General features: G+C 42.8%; 2 protein-coding genes across 7 annotated transcripts; both read right to left on the bottom strand.

Annotated features, from left to right (window-relative positions):
• Window positions 1-622: 622 nt before the first annotated feature.
• On the bottom strand, window positions 623-5,373 carry LOC125294798 (serine/threonine-protein kinase/endoribonuclease IRE1-like). Of its 6 annotated transcripts, none has more exons than XM_048243806.1 (7): window positions 4,763-4,956; window positions 4,290-4,397; window positions 2,081-2,253; window positions 1,639-1,852; window positions 1,269-1,398; window positions 1,003-1,103; window positions 628-900 (listed from the first exon to the last, which is right to left on the bottom strand). In XM_048243806.1, the coding sequence occupies exons 4-7, from the start codon at window positions 1,848-1,850 to the stop codon at window positions 774-776; spliced, it is 570 nt and encodes a 189-aa protein (XP_048099763.1). In that variant the 5' UTR covers window positions 1,851-1,852; window positions 2,081-2,253; window positions 4,290-4,397; window positions 4,763-4,956; the 3' UTR covers window positions 628-773. The 6 variants fall into 6 exon arrangements, with proteins under 6 accessions (XP_048099757.1, XP_048099758.1, XP_048099763.1 ...); XM_048243802.1 differs by lacking the exon at window positions 4,763-4,956 and adding an exon at window positions 5,239-5,373 and having other exon boundaries at window positions 630-900; window positions 1,639-1,859; XM_048243804.1 differs by having other exon boundaries at window positions 630-900; window positions 1,639-1,859; window positions 4,763-4,955.
• Window positions 5,374-6,293: 920 nt separating this feature from the next.
• Window positions 6,294-7,947, bottom strand: LOC125294548. Its single transcript, XM_048243393.1, has 4 exons — window positions 7,800-7,947; window positions 7,158-7,314; window positions 6,863-7,021; window positions 6,294-6,516 (listed from the first exon to the last, which is right to left on the bottom strand). Exons 1-4 carry the CDS (start codon window positions 7,945-7,947, stop codon window positions 6,294-6,296), a joined length of 687 nt encoding a protein of 228 aa, XP_048099350.1.
• Window positions 7,948-12,091: the final 4,144 nt, after the last annotated feature.

Below are 12,091 nucleotides of genomic sequence, written 5' to 3'. Positions count from 1 at the left end.
CTCCTTAAGTGTGGATAACGTAGTAAAGGAAAAATGGTCCCAACCGTCTTTTACAGTAATGGTCTACATGACTAGGAATGGAGTCAGAAGAATTTCACAGAGCATGCATATAGCAGATCAAGTTTTTTAATATACCAGTAAAATAACAATAAAACTATCAAAGATGGGTCTCCCGTCATTATGATACAAAAAAAAAAAAGTAATTGTAATCGTAACCACATTCAAATAAGGTAAATCAAAGTCTCAGTTCAAGGTCAAATTTAATTGTGCTTTTATCAGAAACATCCACTTTTGTATCCAGATAGAAGAAACCAAAAGCAATTGGTTAATGCTCTCTAGTACCCTAAGTCCATTTAAAAGAGAAAAGCAAGCACTTAATCACCAGTTTCTGACTTGAAACTGAGTCTAGTGGCACTTTGTTGTGAAGTCACTGTGAGAAAACACATCATGTCTTGTTTTGTATCCATGCTCTGTGAGAGCATTATTATGATGAAACCACTGAGACAACTTAAAAATGATATATTAAAGAGACAGTACAATATTCAATACACAATGCTGTTGTTGGAGTATTCCATATTTCATTTTAATGTTGAATTAGTCATACAGAGACATACTGTAGTTGATATATTTTTTTCGAATAATAAATACAACTAAAACTAAAATAATTCATGAATTTAAAGCTGAACAGTTTCAACAAAAATCATCTGTTGGACCCATTTAAAAATATCAATAAACATCCCCTAAAGACGATATCCAAAGCAATGACTGAATCTTCAGGAAGGGAAGAATTTGTTCAAGAGGGGTCGTAAATTCCACTTCTTAGCTTCGACAAACATGTAGACAGTCGCAAGCAGGTCAGGAAACAGTTCCCTCAGGTCGATCCTCTCTGCTTCATCAGGGCTAACAAATATGCAAAACAGGTCAATAGGCTTATGAAACACAAGTACTGGGATTTTACCCTTAATCTGTGAAGTTATCTTCCTGAGTTCCATAGTTACCTACTGGTGTTCGTAGAGATTGCGTATGAAACGCAGCAGAGCCAGAGTGTTCTCTGGGTAAGGCGACGTGTGATTATCCAGCTTGTGGACCAGCTCAGGGGAAAACTGCCATTGGGATTTATGAAACAAAGAACCAAACAAACAAATAAATACATGAATGGCATTTTAGTCCGCATATCAAACTAGAATGCAAGGTATAACTACCACAGTTGCTGATAGCAAGTGTATACTGTAGTCTGCATTGCACCCAGAGTTTGATGCTCATCTCACTTTGTTTTTCCAGTCAGCGAAGGTTTTATCCACTGTGCATTTCTCCAGGTCCTCAAAGAGCTTCTTGTCTGCATTTCGACAGTTCTCTGCTTCACTCTGATTACCAACTTTTGTCAAAAACTCCACCCTCCTGTCAAAGGAAAAGACACACCATCAAAAGTCAGAAGCAGTTTTTGAAAAACATTTTTATCTGTGTCTATCAAAAGTCAAGGAGTTTTATCAGTACAGTCATCATTTTAATAGTCCAGTCATCCATCAATGGAGTGTATCATTCAAGAAAGCTGGTGTATCAGCCAGGTATATAAGAAAACTTGTCAAACACATCAGCACAATAAATCTAACTGCAGCTGTGTAACTGTGGCTGTCAAACCTCTCATTCTCCCAGAAGTAGGGGTGAGTGAGTGTGTCCTTCACTCTTGGCCTGTCTTTGGGGTCATCTTGGATCATCCTCTCAATCAGATCTTTAGCCAGCTCATCTTCCACCAAATCCAGATTGTACTTCCCGTCCAGAATATTAGTCTCACAGCGAATCCCTTCCCCAAAAGGATAGTGTCCACAAGAGAGGATGTAGTACACCAGCATTCCTGCAACCTGACACAAAGTCTGTTGAGACCACAACGTATTATGCAGTATTTATTGATGTGTGTTGTTGTGTGACATTAGCACCACTAGATGGCAGTGTGAAGATCAGACCATAGCCAGGTATGTGAAATACCAATGCAGTCTCCAAGTAAATGTTCTGCCTACTTGGCGTGCACACCTCATCAATACACAGGCTATTGTGCAACGAATGTGGTCCTGTGACAACATACCTGGACATCTGAGCTCCTTTTAAAGCCACTATCACTCTTCTCTTCAAGACTCTTTAACACTTCTGTGGCCTCCCAGCATTTGGTTCCTGCAGGCCTTGTGTGCAATATTGTCTGTCCAACATTCAGTCTTCTACTGATGCCAAAATCAGCCAGCCTTGCTTTTCCTTGGATATCTAACAAAACAAACAAGGGAACTAGTTAGGTCAAGTATTGCAACTTGCAACTACAGGAAAGTGTGGTCTTTCTCCCCACTCTACACGCATGCATGCACACTAACGCACACTAACGCACACGCACGCACGCACACACACACACGTGTAGCATACAGAATGAACAGTATTAGTTAGACAAAGTGGTAACTGTTCTCACCAATCGAAACATTTTGGGGTTTGATGTCCCTGTGAAGCACTTTGTTATCCTGACTTTGAATGACTTCTACATCTTTTCCTGGTGGTTTTCTGGTAAAAGTTAATTCTCTGGTTGAATGTATTCTTCCAGGGTGTACTCACAAAGCTGAAGGGCTAGGTAGCCAAAGTTTTCATCCTCAACAAAGTCTACATATCGCACAATACTGGGATTGTCAAGCCCGCGTAATAAATCCTCCTCATTTTTAAGCACCTGGTAGTTTGACTTGGTCATGCGTTTAATAGCAACTTCAGTGCCATCCTCTCTGAGGCCAATATAGACTTCTGTGCCATCACTTCCTTTTGCAATTAAATGATCAGGACAAAAAGTAAGATTTCTTTTCTGTTGTCCTCCTGTAAGCAACTGCTTCCAACTTGTCCTTCCAGCGAATTCTGGGTTGGTTCCAACGTCGTGGAATTCTCATTGTTTTGTCAGTAACAGAAGAAAATGGTTGAACACTTGACCTTTGCTCATCAGCAGAGCAAGACTCATGAACTGGATTCATGAGAGTATCACAGTCTGAAGCATCACTGAACCAGAGACCATGTCATTTGTTGATGGATTTTCTTTATTCCTCTTCTTCCTCTCTTTTTCTTCTATCTGGGAAAACACTTCCTCTTCAGGTGATTGTCCATTGGAGGATTGTTTTGTTAGGTTATCATTCAGTTCCCTCAATTTATTTTTTAAAATGTCATCCATCCAACTGTCTGCAGAGAGCAGTATCCTCTCAGGTACTGCTGTGACACCAAGGGATGTGATAACCTCACGTGCACGCCCATATGAGTACAGGTGTGCTATTACCATAAGTTGCTGCACCAGTGCAAATTGGTTTCCTTGGATGTGTAAAGGGCACTATGCCTTCGCACAGCTTGCACAGCTCATCAATAAATCGGGCATCTAAGCCATCTTCTTTCTTAGTCTTCTGTGTGATGATGTATAGCAATTGCAGACAGACATCAGGAGAGGCAGCCAGAGGTGTTGCAAGATATGTCAAATGAGTGGGAGTGAAACCCCCAGTGCTATTTCCTTCATTAGGCACAAAGCTAAATGTAAATTGTTCTATAGGCATTGTGGGTAAATTTTTGATGGTCACATCAACATATTTGTCCAAGTTTTGACCATCTTTTAGCCACTTGATAGCCAATTGCCTATATGTTGAAGCATCAGGCCCGACAATTGAAAACATCCCGTCCAAAATGGTATGTTGCATTTTTTCGGTGTACCTCTAAAAAATACTGCTGGTGCAGTTGGAACACATCCTCTGGATGCTTTGTTGCTACATCACAGCAATAGTCAACAAAAAGAGCATATTTTGTAATTTGGTCATCTTCCAAAGACATTTCATGTAGCATCTTCGATAATTTATCTATGTTTGGATTGTGTACAAAATGTAAATCAGGAATAGCTCCATGTCTGAGTAGTTCCTTTGCAATATCCTTTCTGTTGTTACATGCAGCTTGTATAATGGGCAATCCCAAATTAGGATCAGCCTTTAAATGTAATAGTTGTCTGACTAAATGAATTGAAACATTAAACTGTGAAGCATAAAGGTGTTAAGCCTCTACTTGACGGGATGTTAGCATCAGCAGCGTCTCTGAGAAGGTATGTACAGATCTCTTCATTTCCACAGGCAACTGCTGCACATAAGGGGGTAGATAGATAGATAGATAGATACTTTATTGATCCCCAGGGGAAATTCAAGGTCTCAGCAGCATACATACAAGACAAACACATTCTATAACAGCAGAAGAGTAACATCATCATCATCATCTTTCAATTGCTCACAAGGATATAGTTCATTAACCTTAAATTTCAGCTTTTTTAACTTCTTGAACTTCCCATCAATAATGCACTGTATGACAGGATGTGTCTCCCTCTTGACATCCTGAGGTTGTACACCACGTAATGTAACCTTTGGGGAAAGCAGATGATAACATTAAAACTACATTGTTCAAACCCCAGTATTCAAATGTAGTGTTTTATTAATATTCTGAGGGCCAGATGTGCGAATGTAGCGGAGTAAATAATTCCACTTGCCATTAAAATTGAACTTTTCATTTAGCTAGTAATTTCTCTATGAGACAGGCTTTTCATGTAACACGAGCGCCATCTATTGGTGCTATTCTGCTGATGTTTAGGGTGAGTTCTTACACACTATCACAAATCTGTCTTACACACTATCACAAATCTGTTCTATCAGAATAAACGGCTGTGGTAGCCAGAGAGAGTCAACACCTCGTTGTCTATATAAAACAACGCAAGAGAGAGAGTACACACCCGCTACAAATGGTGCCATGACCCATATAGGCCGTAAGGTGAACCCTGTTATCGTTTCATCCCGCTCCAGTCTGGCATCTACACAATCTTTAGATCATAAAAAAGAACGAGTCGTGCTTAGCTACCAACAAAAAGTTCGTCGCTGAAATTCCAGTCGATTGTCGATGCGTCTATGTTTTATGCAGAACTAGTGTCTTCAGAGCGTAATAGGTTTTCGTTCGAGAGTGGTGGCACGGTTCGACACGTGATCGTTCTACACCAATGAGGCAGCTGCTTATTGTCAACAGAATGGCAATGGCAGCTCCCATGGTTAGATTCAACGTTACCGATAGTTACCGGAAAACACCCGAACATCCTCAAAAGTGGGCTAAATGGATTCTAAACAGTGCTGTATACATAGCCGCATCCAAGAAGAACAATGAGGCAAATATACGATAATGTTTTACGTTAAGTCATTTATAACAAGTTTCAAATACCTGGGAGTAGCCTACACCTTAGGCTACTGTCGAACATGACTGAAAACCCAGCACACACTGAAGAAATCAAGACTGTACTTCCTACGTCAGCTGAGGAAATTCAAAGTATCAGCACCCATCAGCTGTGGAGTGTCCTGACAGCATCATCACTTGGTATGTGAACTGTACAGCCCGTGACTGCAGTGCTGCACCACCAGAGCACCGCTCCCTAGCCTACTCTGCAGGAGTCCTACAAGGGAAGACTACGTAAAAGTCGTAAAAACGTAAAAGGAGCCAAAGTACTGTAAAGGACTCCTCACATCCTGACCAAAACAAAACACTGAGGTCAGGCAAATGTCTCTGCTGCTACAAGACCAGAACAGAGAAACTGAGGAGGAGCTTCTTTCCTCAAGCATTCTGTATCCTGCACACACAATGACTATAAACTGCAAACACTTTTTTCCACACTTGCACATGGACTGTACATACACTGCACCTTTATACTGTCTCTTGCTATTTATGAAAAACATTTCTTGATCTTTCTTTCTTCACACTCACATAGAAAAAGCTTAACACCAAAAAAAATGTACTACATGCTTTACGTTAGTATTTCTATGTATGTGACAAAAAATCATTATGCTATCAATAAAAGGCAGTAATTGAATTTATACCAATGACTATTTGTTTGTTCATTCATTCATTCATTCATTCTTCCACAAATGAAAACACTGATCAACCATAAAAAACAATCTTTATGAAAAATATGAAATCAGATATATACAACTGTACAAAGAGAATAAGGACACTTCTATTCCTCACTGTCAGAGTCAGGACAGTTATCTTCCAGCTGCTCTTTTTTTCTTTGTGTTGGCACAATTACAACATACATAAGTCTGTCAACACAGGCCTGCAGAAACACAGGAACATCTGCTTGTTTCACAGGCACTTTTGCAGCCGCAATGTATCACATGCAAAACACTGTTTTCTTGTCATCCAAGTGACGTGTCCCATCCTCTGGCTCCAACCATATCCAGCAGGTGATGGAGCACTTATATTTGCTTTGAGACAGGACCTCATTATTGCAGCCTGGTAGTTTGCCCTTTTTCAGTCTCGCTGTCCGTCTGGCTCAACTCACTTGACTGTGTGGTCTCCGCACCTGATGGATGAGGCAGCATGTCCACTAGTGTATCCTTTGACAGACTCTCTACAAAAACCAGCTCGCAGATGTTGCGCTTGGTGGGCATGTGAAACACCAGCTGGGGGAAATCACAAGTCAGCCTCTTCTTCAACATATCCAGTCTGCAACACAACAAAACAGTGACAATTGAGAGTCACAGGAGTACCACCAAAAGCAGAGAGTGATGGAGGTGGTACAAGACATTACAGGCTAGAACCCATCTGCCATACAGCACATTTAACACCAAAGATGCCCAAGAAAGGCACACAACATCACAAACCACACCACACACACAAACTACACATCAGCACACTACACATCAGATGTTCTCCTTGTTGCCAACTGGTACATGTCTGCAAACAGCAAGACTTAAAGACTGTTTCTCCAAACAGGCCTGTCACACACATTTTGTATAAAGCTGGCCTTGCACATGAGAAATAAGACTTGAGAAAAATCCATTGCCGTTACCTGTAGTTTGAGGCATCAATATCTTCATTTTCTTTAACCAGATCAATGAAGGCCTTCCTCAGCTGGCCCATTCTTAGCACCTCTTTGTTGATAAGCAGCCTTTGCCGAATGATCCTCTCACAGAACACTCTGTAGCTGCTATCAAACATGGGCTCATTCCTAAAACACATATGAATGAGAAGTAAACAAATTAATAAGTGTTGTGATTGTGTGCACATACAACAGAAGGCAGATTAAATGTTTACTTGTATGTTAAGGTACTAGAACTTGAAATGCAATATAATAAATAACTTACTGTTCTTTTAAAGCTTTGGCAGGCCTCGTCAAGAACCTGGTGTACTGGCTGTAGCAGCCTTTGTGGTACTGGACTTCCAGGGCCACACAGTCTTTATCTTTAATGTGTATAAGGATACTTTGATCTGCTTTCAACTCGGCAGCTTTCTGCAATTGGCCTTAACGAAACAATAGGGATAACCCAATGAGTTGACATATCTCACACATAATTACCAGAGGTGAAGTCCAGCTTCAGAAACTAAAAGTCCTACCACATAATCTGTGCCAACCATTCACTTAAACCAGCTGATTCTAATTAGCACAACTGTTCAACCAGGTAGAGCAGCTAATTGACTAGATCACCTGTGTTAAGTGCACAGGTAGAACCAATACATTAGACTTTTACTTTAGTTTCCACGTGTGTGTGTGTGTGTGTGTTTGTTTACCTGCTGTTAATGTTTCGGCCTTAGATAGAGGATCCCTTTGACGCTTGCCTGCTCGATTGATAAGCCTTTCCTTCTTCTTGCATATTATGCAAATGGGAGGAAGTACGGGGCCAGAGCCTGCAATTGGCAGTCCTGACCGGGATCGCAGTTTCTTGGTTGGACTGCAGCCAGACGCCGATGGAATGGCCTCGTCTTCCGAATGGCCTCGTCTTCTGTACCTTTGAGATGGTCTTTTTTGTCCGTGGAATCTCCTGTCATGTCCATGGAAGCCTTCTGCTGGAATATCTCAAACTCCACCTCCAAACATTTTTGGCACACATCCCGCCCCCCCAACTCCAGCCACTTTTGCAGGCTTGAGTGTTCCATCTTGTAGCGGTAAAATGGTTGACCTCCTCATGCTTCACCGAAGCAATGTGCATGTAGCAATGTCTACATTTCGATTTATTACCACAATCAGGTGCATTTTCTTCATCATCTGTGCTGCTTGAGGAAGTCATGGTGGCTGCCATCTTGCCATTCTGTTGACAAAATGCAGCTACCTTATTGGTGTAGCATGATCACGTGTCGAGCCATGCCACCACTTATGATCAAAATGTTATTACGCTCTGAAGACACTAGTTCTGCATAAAACATAGACGCATCGACAATAGACTGGAATTTCAGTGACAAACTTTTTTATGGTAGCGTTTATATTGAACATATTTAACATTGTCTAACCATTGTGATTTCGAATTGGTGCCGTTTTCAGCACAAAAACTCATTTTATTCTTTTGCTCTTTTGCATTGCTCTATGCTGTTCTATGGTGCTTTCTGCCTCTTTGTTGCGCACGCATGTTTTTGTGACGTTCCATAGAAATCCATGTATTCTTCTCTGCATGTGGCTGCTTCTTCGCGAGGGAGTTCTGCGATTCCATCTTGTGAACACCAACTCGACGACGGTGCAGTGAGTTGCCTGGAGTGGCGCACTTCAGACTGGGAGATAATAGCGTTATAGATGAAAAGATAAATAGCGTTTTGTATACTGTTTATTTTCGTGTAATTAGCCTACATATTGAGGTGATTTTTGTTTTCTCCTGAGAGAGTATTGCATTTCAAGTAAGTTAATATATAAAAAAAGGGCAGTTTTTGTGTTTTCCACTTTTAGCCTATTTGCAAATTTTTTTTTCATATACAATTTTTACTGTGCTATTGTTGCTATTCTCGAGTTTTGTGAAATATTATCATTTGCATTACATTGACAATGGACGAGTTAAACTTATCTGGTATCGGTAGGGGTCAGGGGTTATGGCTTAGCCCACCTCTACGGACCGTAGGCAGTCATAGGAAGGGGAAAGTTATGACATCTACCCCGTATCATGCTGAAGTGAATCAGACTGACTGCGATGGAGCCTATGCCACCGCAGACATTCAGACAGGTGACCAGCCTGCTTTTTCTGTGGGTCAGGATGCTGAACAGGTTTCAGTGCATGTTCTTGGTGATTTAGTGAAGCAGATTGGGACCTGCATTGGAAAGAACATTGTCTCATGTCTTAAGTCCATTCCAGCTGGTGATGTGAGTGTGGCTCATTCTAGCATTGCTGATTTCTCTAAAGTTAACCTAACTCTCAGTCACCATAGCTATGATCCACATCCATTCAGAGGGGATAAAACAGATAAACTTTCCATTTCAGAGTGGGAGGAGGCTGTTAAAGTGTATCTGAAAAAGAGGGATGTGAAGTTGTCTGATCAAGCAGAGGTTTTAAGCAAGCTACAAAGTAAAGCACGAGACATATTGAAGGTTGGGCTGCGTAGCAAGCCTACTCTAGACTTAAAGTCAGGTCCCCAGCCTATTTTTGACATGCTCAAACAACACTTTAGTGACTCTGTGACTTCTTTTATGCCTTTGGCTGACTTTTATGACACAAAACCCTTTCCCACTGAGAGTGCTGTTGACTATTGGATTCGGCTCAACAAGGCCGTCGACACTGCTGCTGAGAGACTAAAGAGACAAGGCAAGACTCTTGATAACCCTTCTGGTGAAGTGGCGGTCATGTTTGTCACTCACTGTCCCGACCCTCAGTTGTCTTTGGCCTTTAGCAGTAGGCCACTTGAAGAGTGGACTGCCACCGATGTTCAGGTGAGACTGGATGAGCACCACCAGAAGAAGCGTCTGCAGCAAAGGCAATGTGCTATGCGTCTAACCAATAGCTTGCCTTCTGCTCAGGCTGAGGAGGCTCTGGTAAGCCATGTTCAAACAGCAGTAAGTCCTCCTGCCCCTGCTCTTCAGCCTGCTGTGGCTGGTAAGCCGTTGACAAGTGAGGGATGCTCTCTTGAACATGTTATCACTCTTCTAGAGCGTTTGCTTCAGCGAGAGTCTTCTCCACGCTCTAGGCAGCCTAGGTCTGGCAATCAAACCAGGGCTCGGGGCCCATGTGCTGTTTGTGGCTGTGACGATCATGACACTGTGTCCCACTGCCGAAATGAACGCCTTTGCTTCCGCTGCCATGCTGCTGGACACCGAGCAGTCACTTGTTCAGCCCCTACGAGTGAATCTACGAGTGAGTATGCATCGCCACTTGTCCTAGTTTGGAAGAAGAATGGGGACCTGAGGCTTTGCACGGATTTTCGCTGGCTGAATACCCGCACCATCAAAGACGCGCATCCCTGCCTCACCAGGCTGACGCTTTGGCTGCACTTGGAGGGAATGCATTCTTTTCGACCATGGATTTGACATCTGGCTTCTACAATGTATGCATGCATGTTCATGAGGAAGACAAGAAGTTCACAGCGTTCACCTCTCCATTTGGGCTTTATGAATACAACAGACTCGCACAGGGTTTGTGCAACAGCCCTGCAACGTTCATGAGGATGATGATGGCTATTTTCGGAGACCAAAACTTCTTAAGCCTCCTCTGCTATATAGATTACATTTTAGTTTTTGCTCCTAATGAACAGCTAGCTTTGGAGAGGCTAGAAATGGTGTTTGAGAGATTGAAGGTGCACAACCTGAAGTTAGCTCCCAAAAAGTGCCACCTCATGCGGCCTTCTGTGAAGTTCTTGGGCCACTTTGTGGACAAAGATGGCATCTCCACTGACCCGGAGAAGGTCAGGGCCATTATTGACCTGTGTGAAGAGGATTTGATGGACGGGAGCAACAACATCCCATCTCCCTCCAAGATAAGATAATTTCTTGGTATGGTTGGTTTTTACCAGCAGTTCTTTGAGGGCTACTCCAGCATCAGAAAGCCCCTTTTTGCCCTGACTTCTGGAGTAAAGAGGCTACGATACAGTAAGGGAAAAAGGAGGCCACCTGTGACCAGGAAACTCACTTCTGCTGACTGGACGCCAGAGTGCAGTGAAGCGTTCAGGAGGCTGAAACAGGCTCTGTTGGATAATGCCACCCTGGCTCATCCAGACTTTAGTAGGCCTTTCCTGCTCTCCGTCGATGCCTCCTCAAATGGCCTTGGTGCTGTGCTTTCTCAACTGTCTGAGGGTGATGATATAGCACGTCCAATTGCATTTGCCAGCAAAACTCTCAACTATGCCCAGTCTCGCTATCCGGCACACAGGTTGGAGTTCCTGGCGCTCAAATGGGCCGTTTGTGATAAATTCAGCCACTGGTTGAGAGGCCACACATTCACTGTGTGGACTGACAATAATCCGCTGACCTACATTCTTAGTAAGCCAAAGCTTGACGCCTCGCGAACAGAGGTGGGTGGCGGCTCGCCCGCTTGACTTCAAATAAGGTACATTCCAGGTCCTAAGAATGTGGTTGCGGACGCCTCAGCCGTGAACCTTTTGTGCAGCCTAGCGTACTCCATCGTCTCACAAAGGTCCCTTATGGTGCGCTGATGGAAGAAGCAAACGCCTTGAACCCTGAATGTGTGCAGGATGCTTTTCGGCAGTCCTGTGATCCACAAGCCATGTTGCAGAGGCCCCATTGCTCGACTTTGGCCTCCCGAAGTGCTGTGGCAGGGTCACCAAACCCGTCCATCTCCCAAGAGGCAGTATCTGCTGTTTTAGAGCAGTCTTTGTACATACCGCGGAATAAATAATTAGGCGCTCTTTACTCTTCCCCTCCCATCTTTTTACGCTAAACTCCCACTTTCCCCTGGATCGTTCCATGAATGCATATGCATGACATGACAAACGCAATCTGCCACTTTCAGCTCCCGCGACAGGCAGTTTGCGCTTTTACATCATTGCGGCCTGTTTGTACATACCTCGCAATGATTTTACACGCACATTGCGAAACAAATACGCCTTAAGTGGGCGCTGTAATGCTGTGACAATTATTAATGTTAATGATAATGACCACCGCAGAATACATCTCTCATTTCCACTGCTTCCAAATTCTACTGAGAGAGAATGCTGTGGCTGTGAACTGACCGTGAACCATAATGTGGTGTTATTTCACAATATATTACATAACCTTAATGTAAACAAAGTGAATTCTGTAAATGTATTCTCAAAGATATCTGACAACATTTCAGGAAACAACAAAACAGTCTTGAGCATTTATAAGGCTTTC

This window comes from Alosa alosa, chromosome 5, assembly GCF_017589495.1.
Source record: "Alosa alosa isolate M-15738 ecotype Scorff River chromosome 5, AALO_Geno_1.1, whole genome shotgun sequence".
In the NCBI taxonomy this organism is placed as follows: domain Eukaryota; kingdom Metazoa; phylum Chordata; class Actinopteri; order Clupeiformes; family Clupeidae; genus Alosa; species Alosa alosa.
The sequence above is the reverse complement of the archived record's forward strand: the minus strand, read 5'-3'. Positions and strand labels throughout refer to the sequence as shown.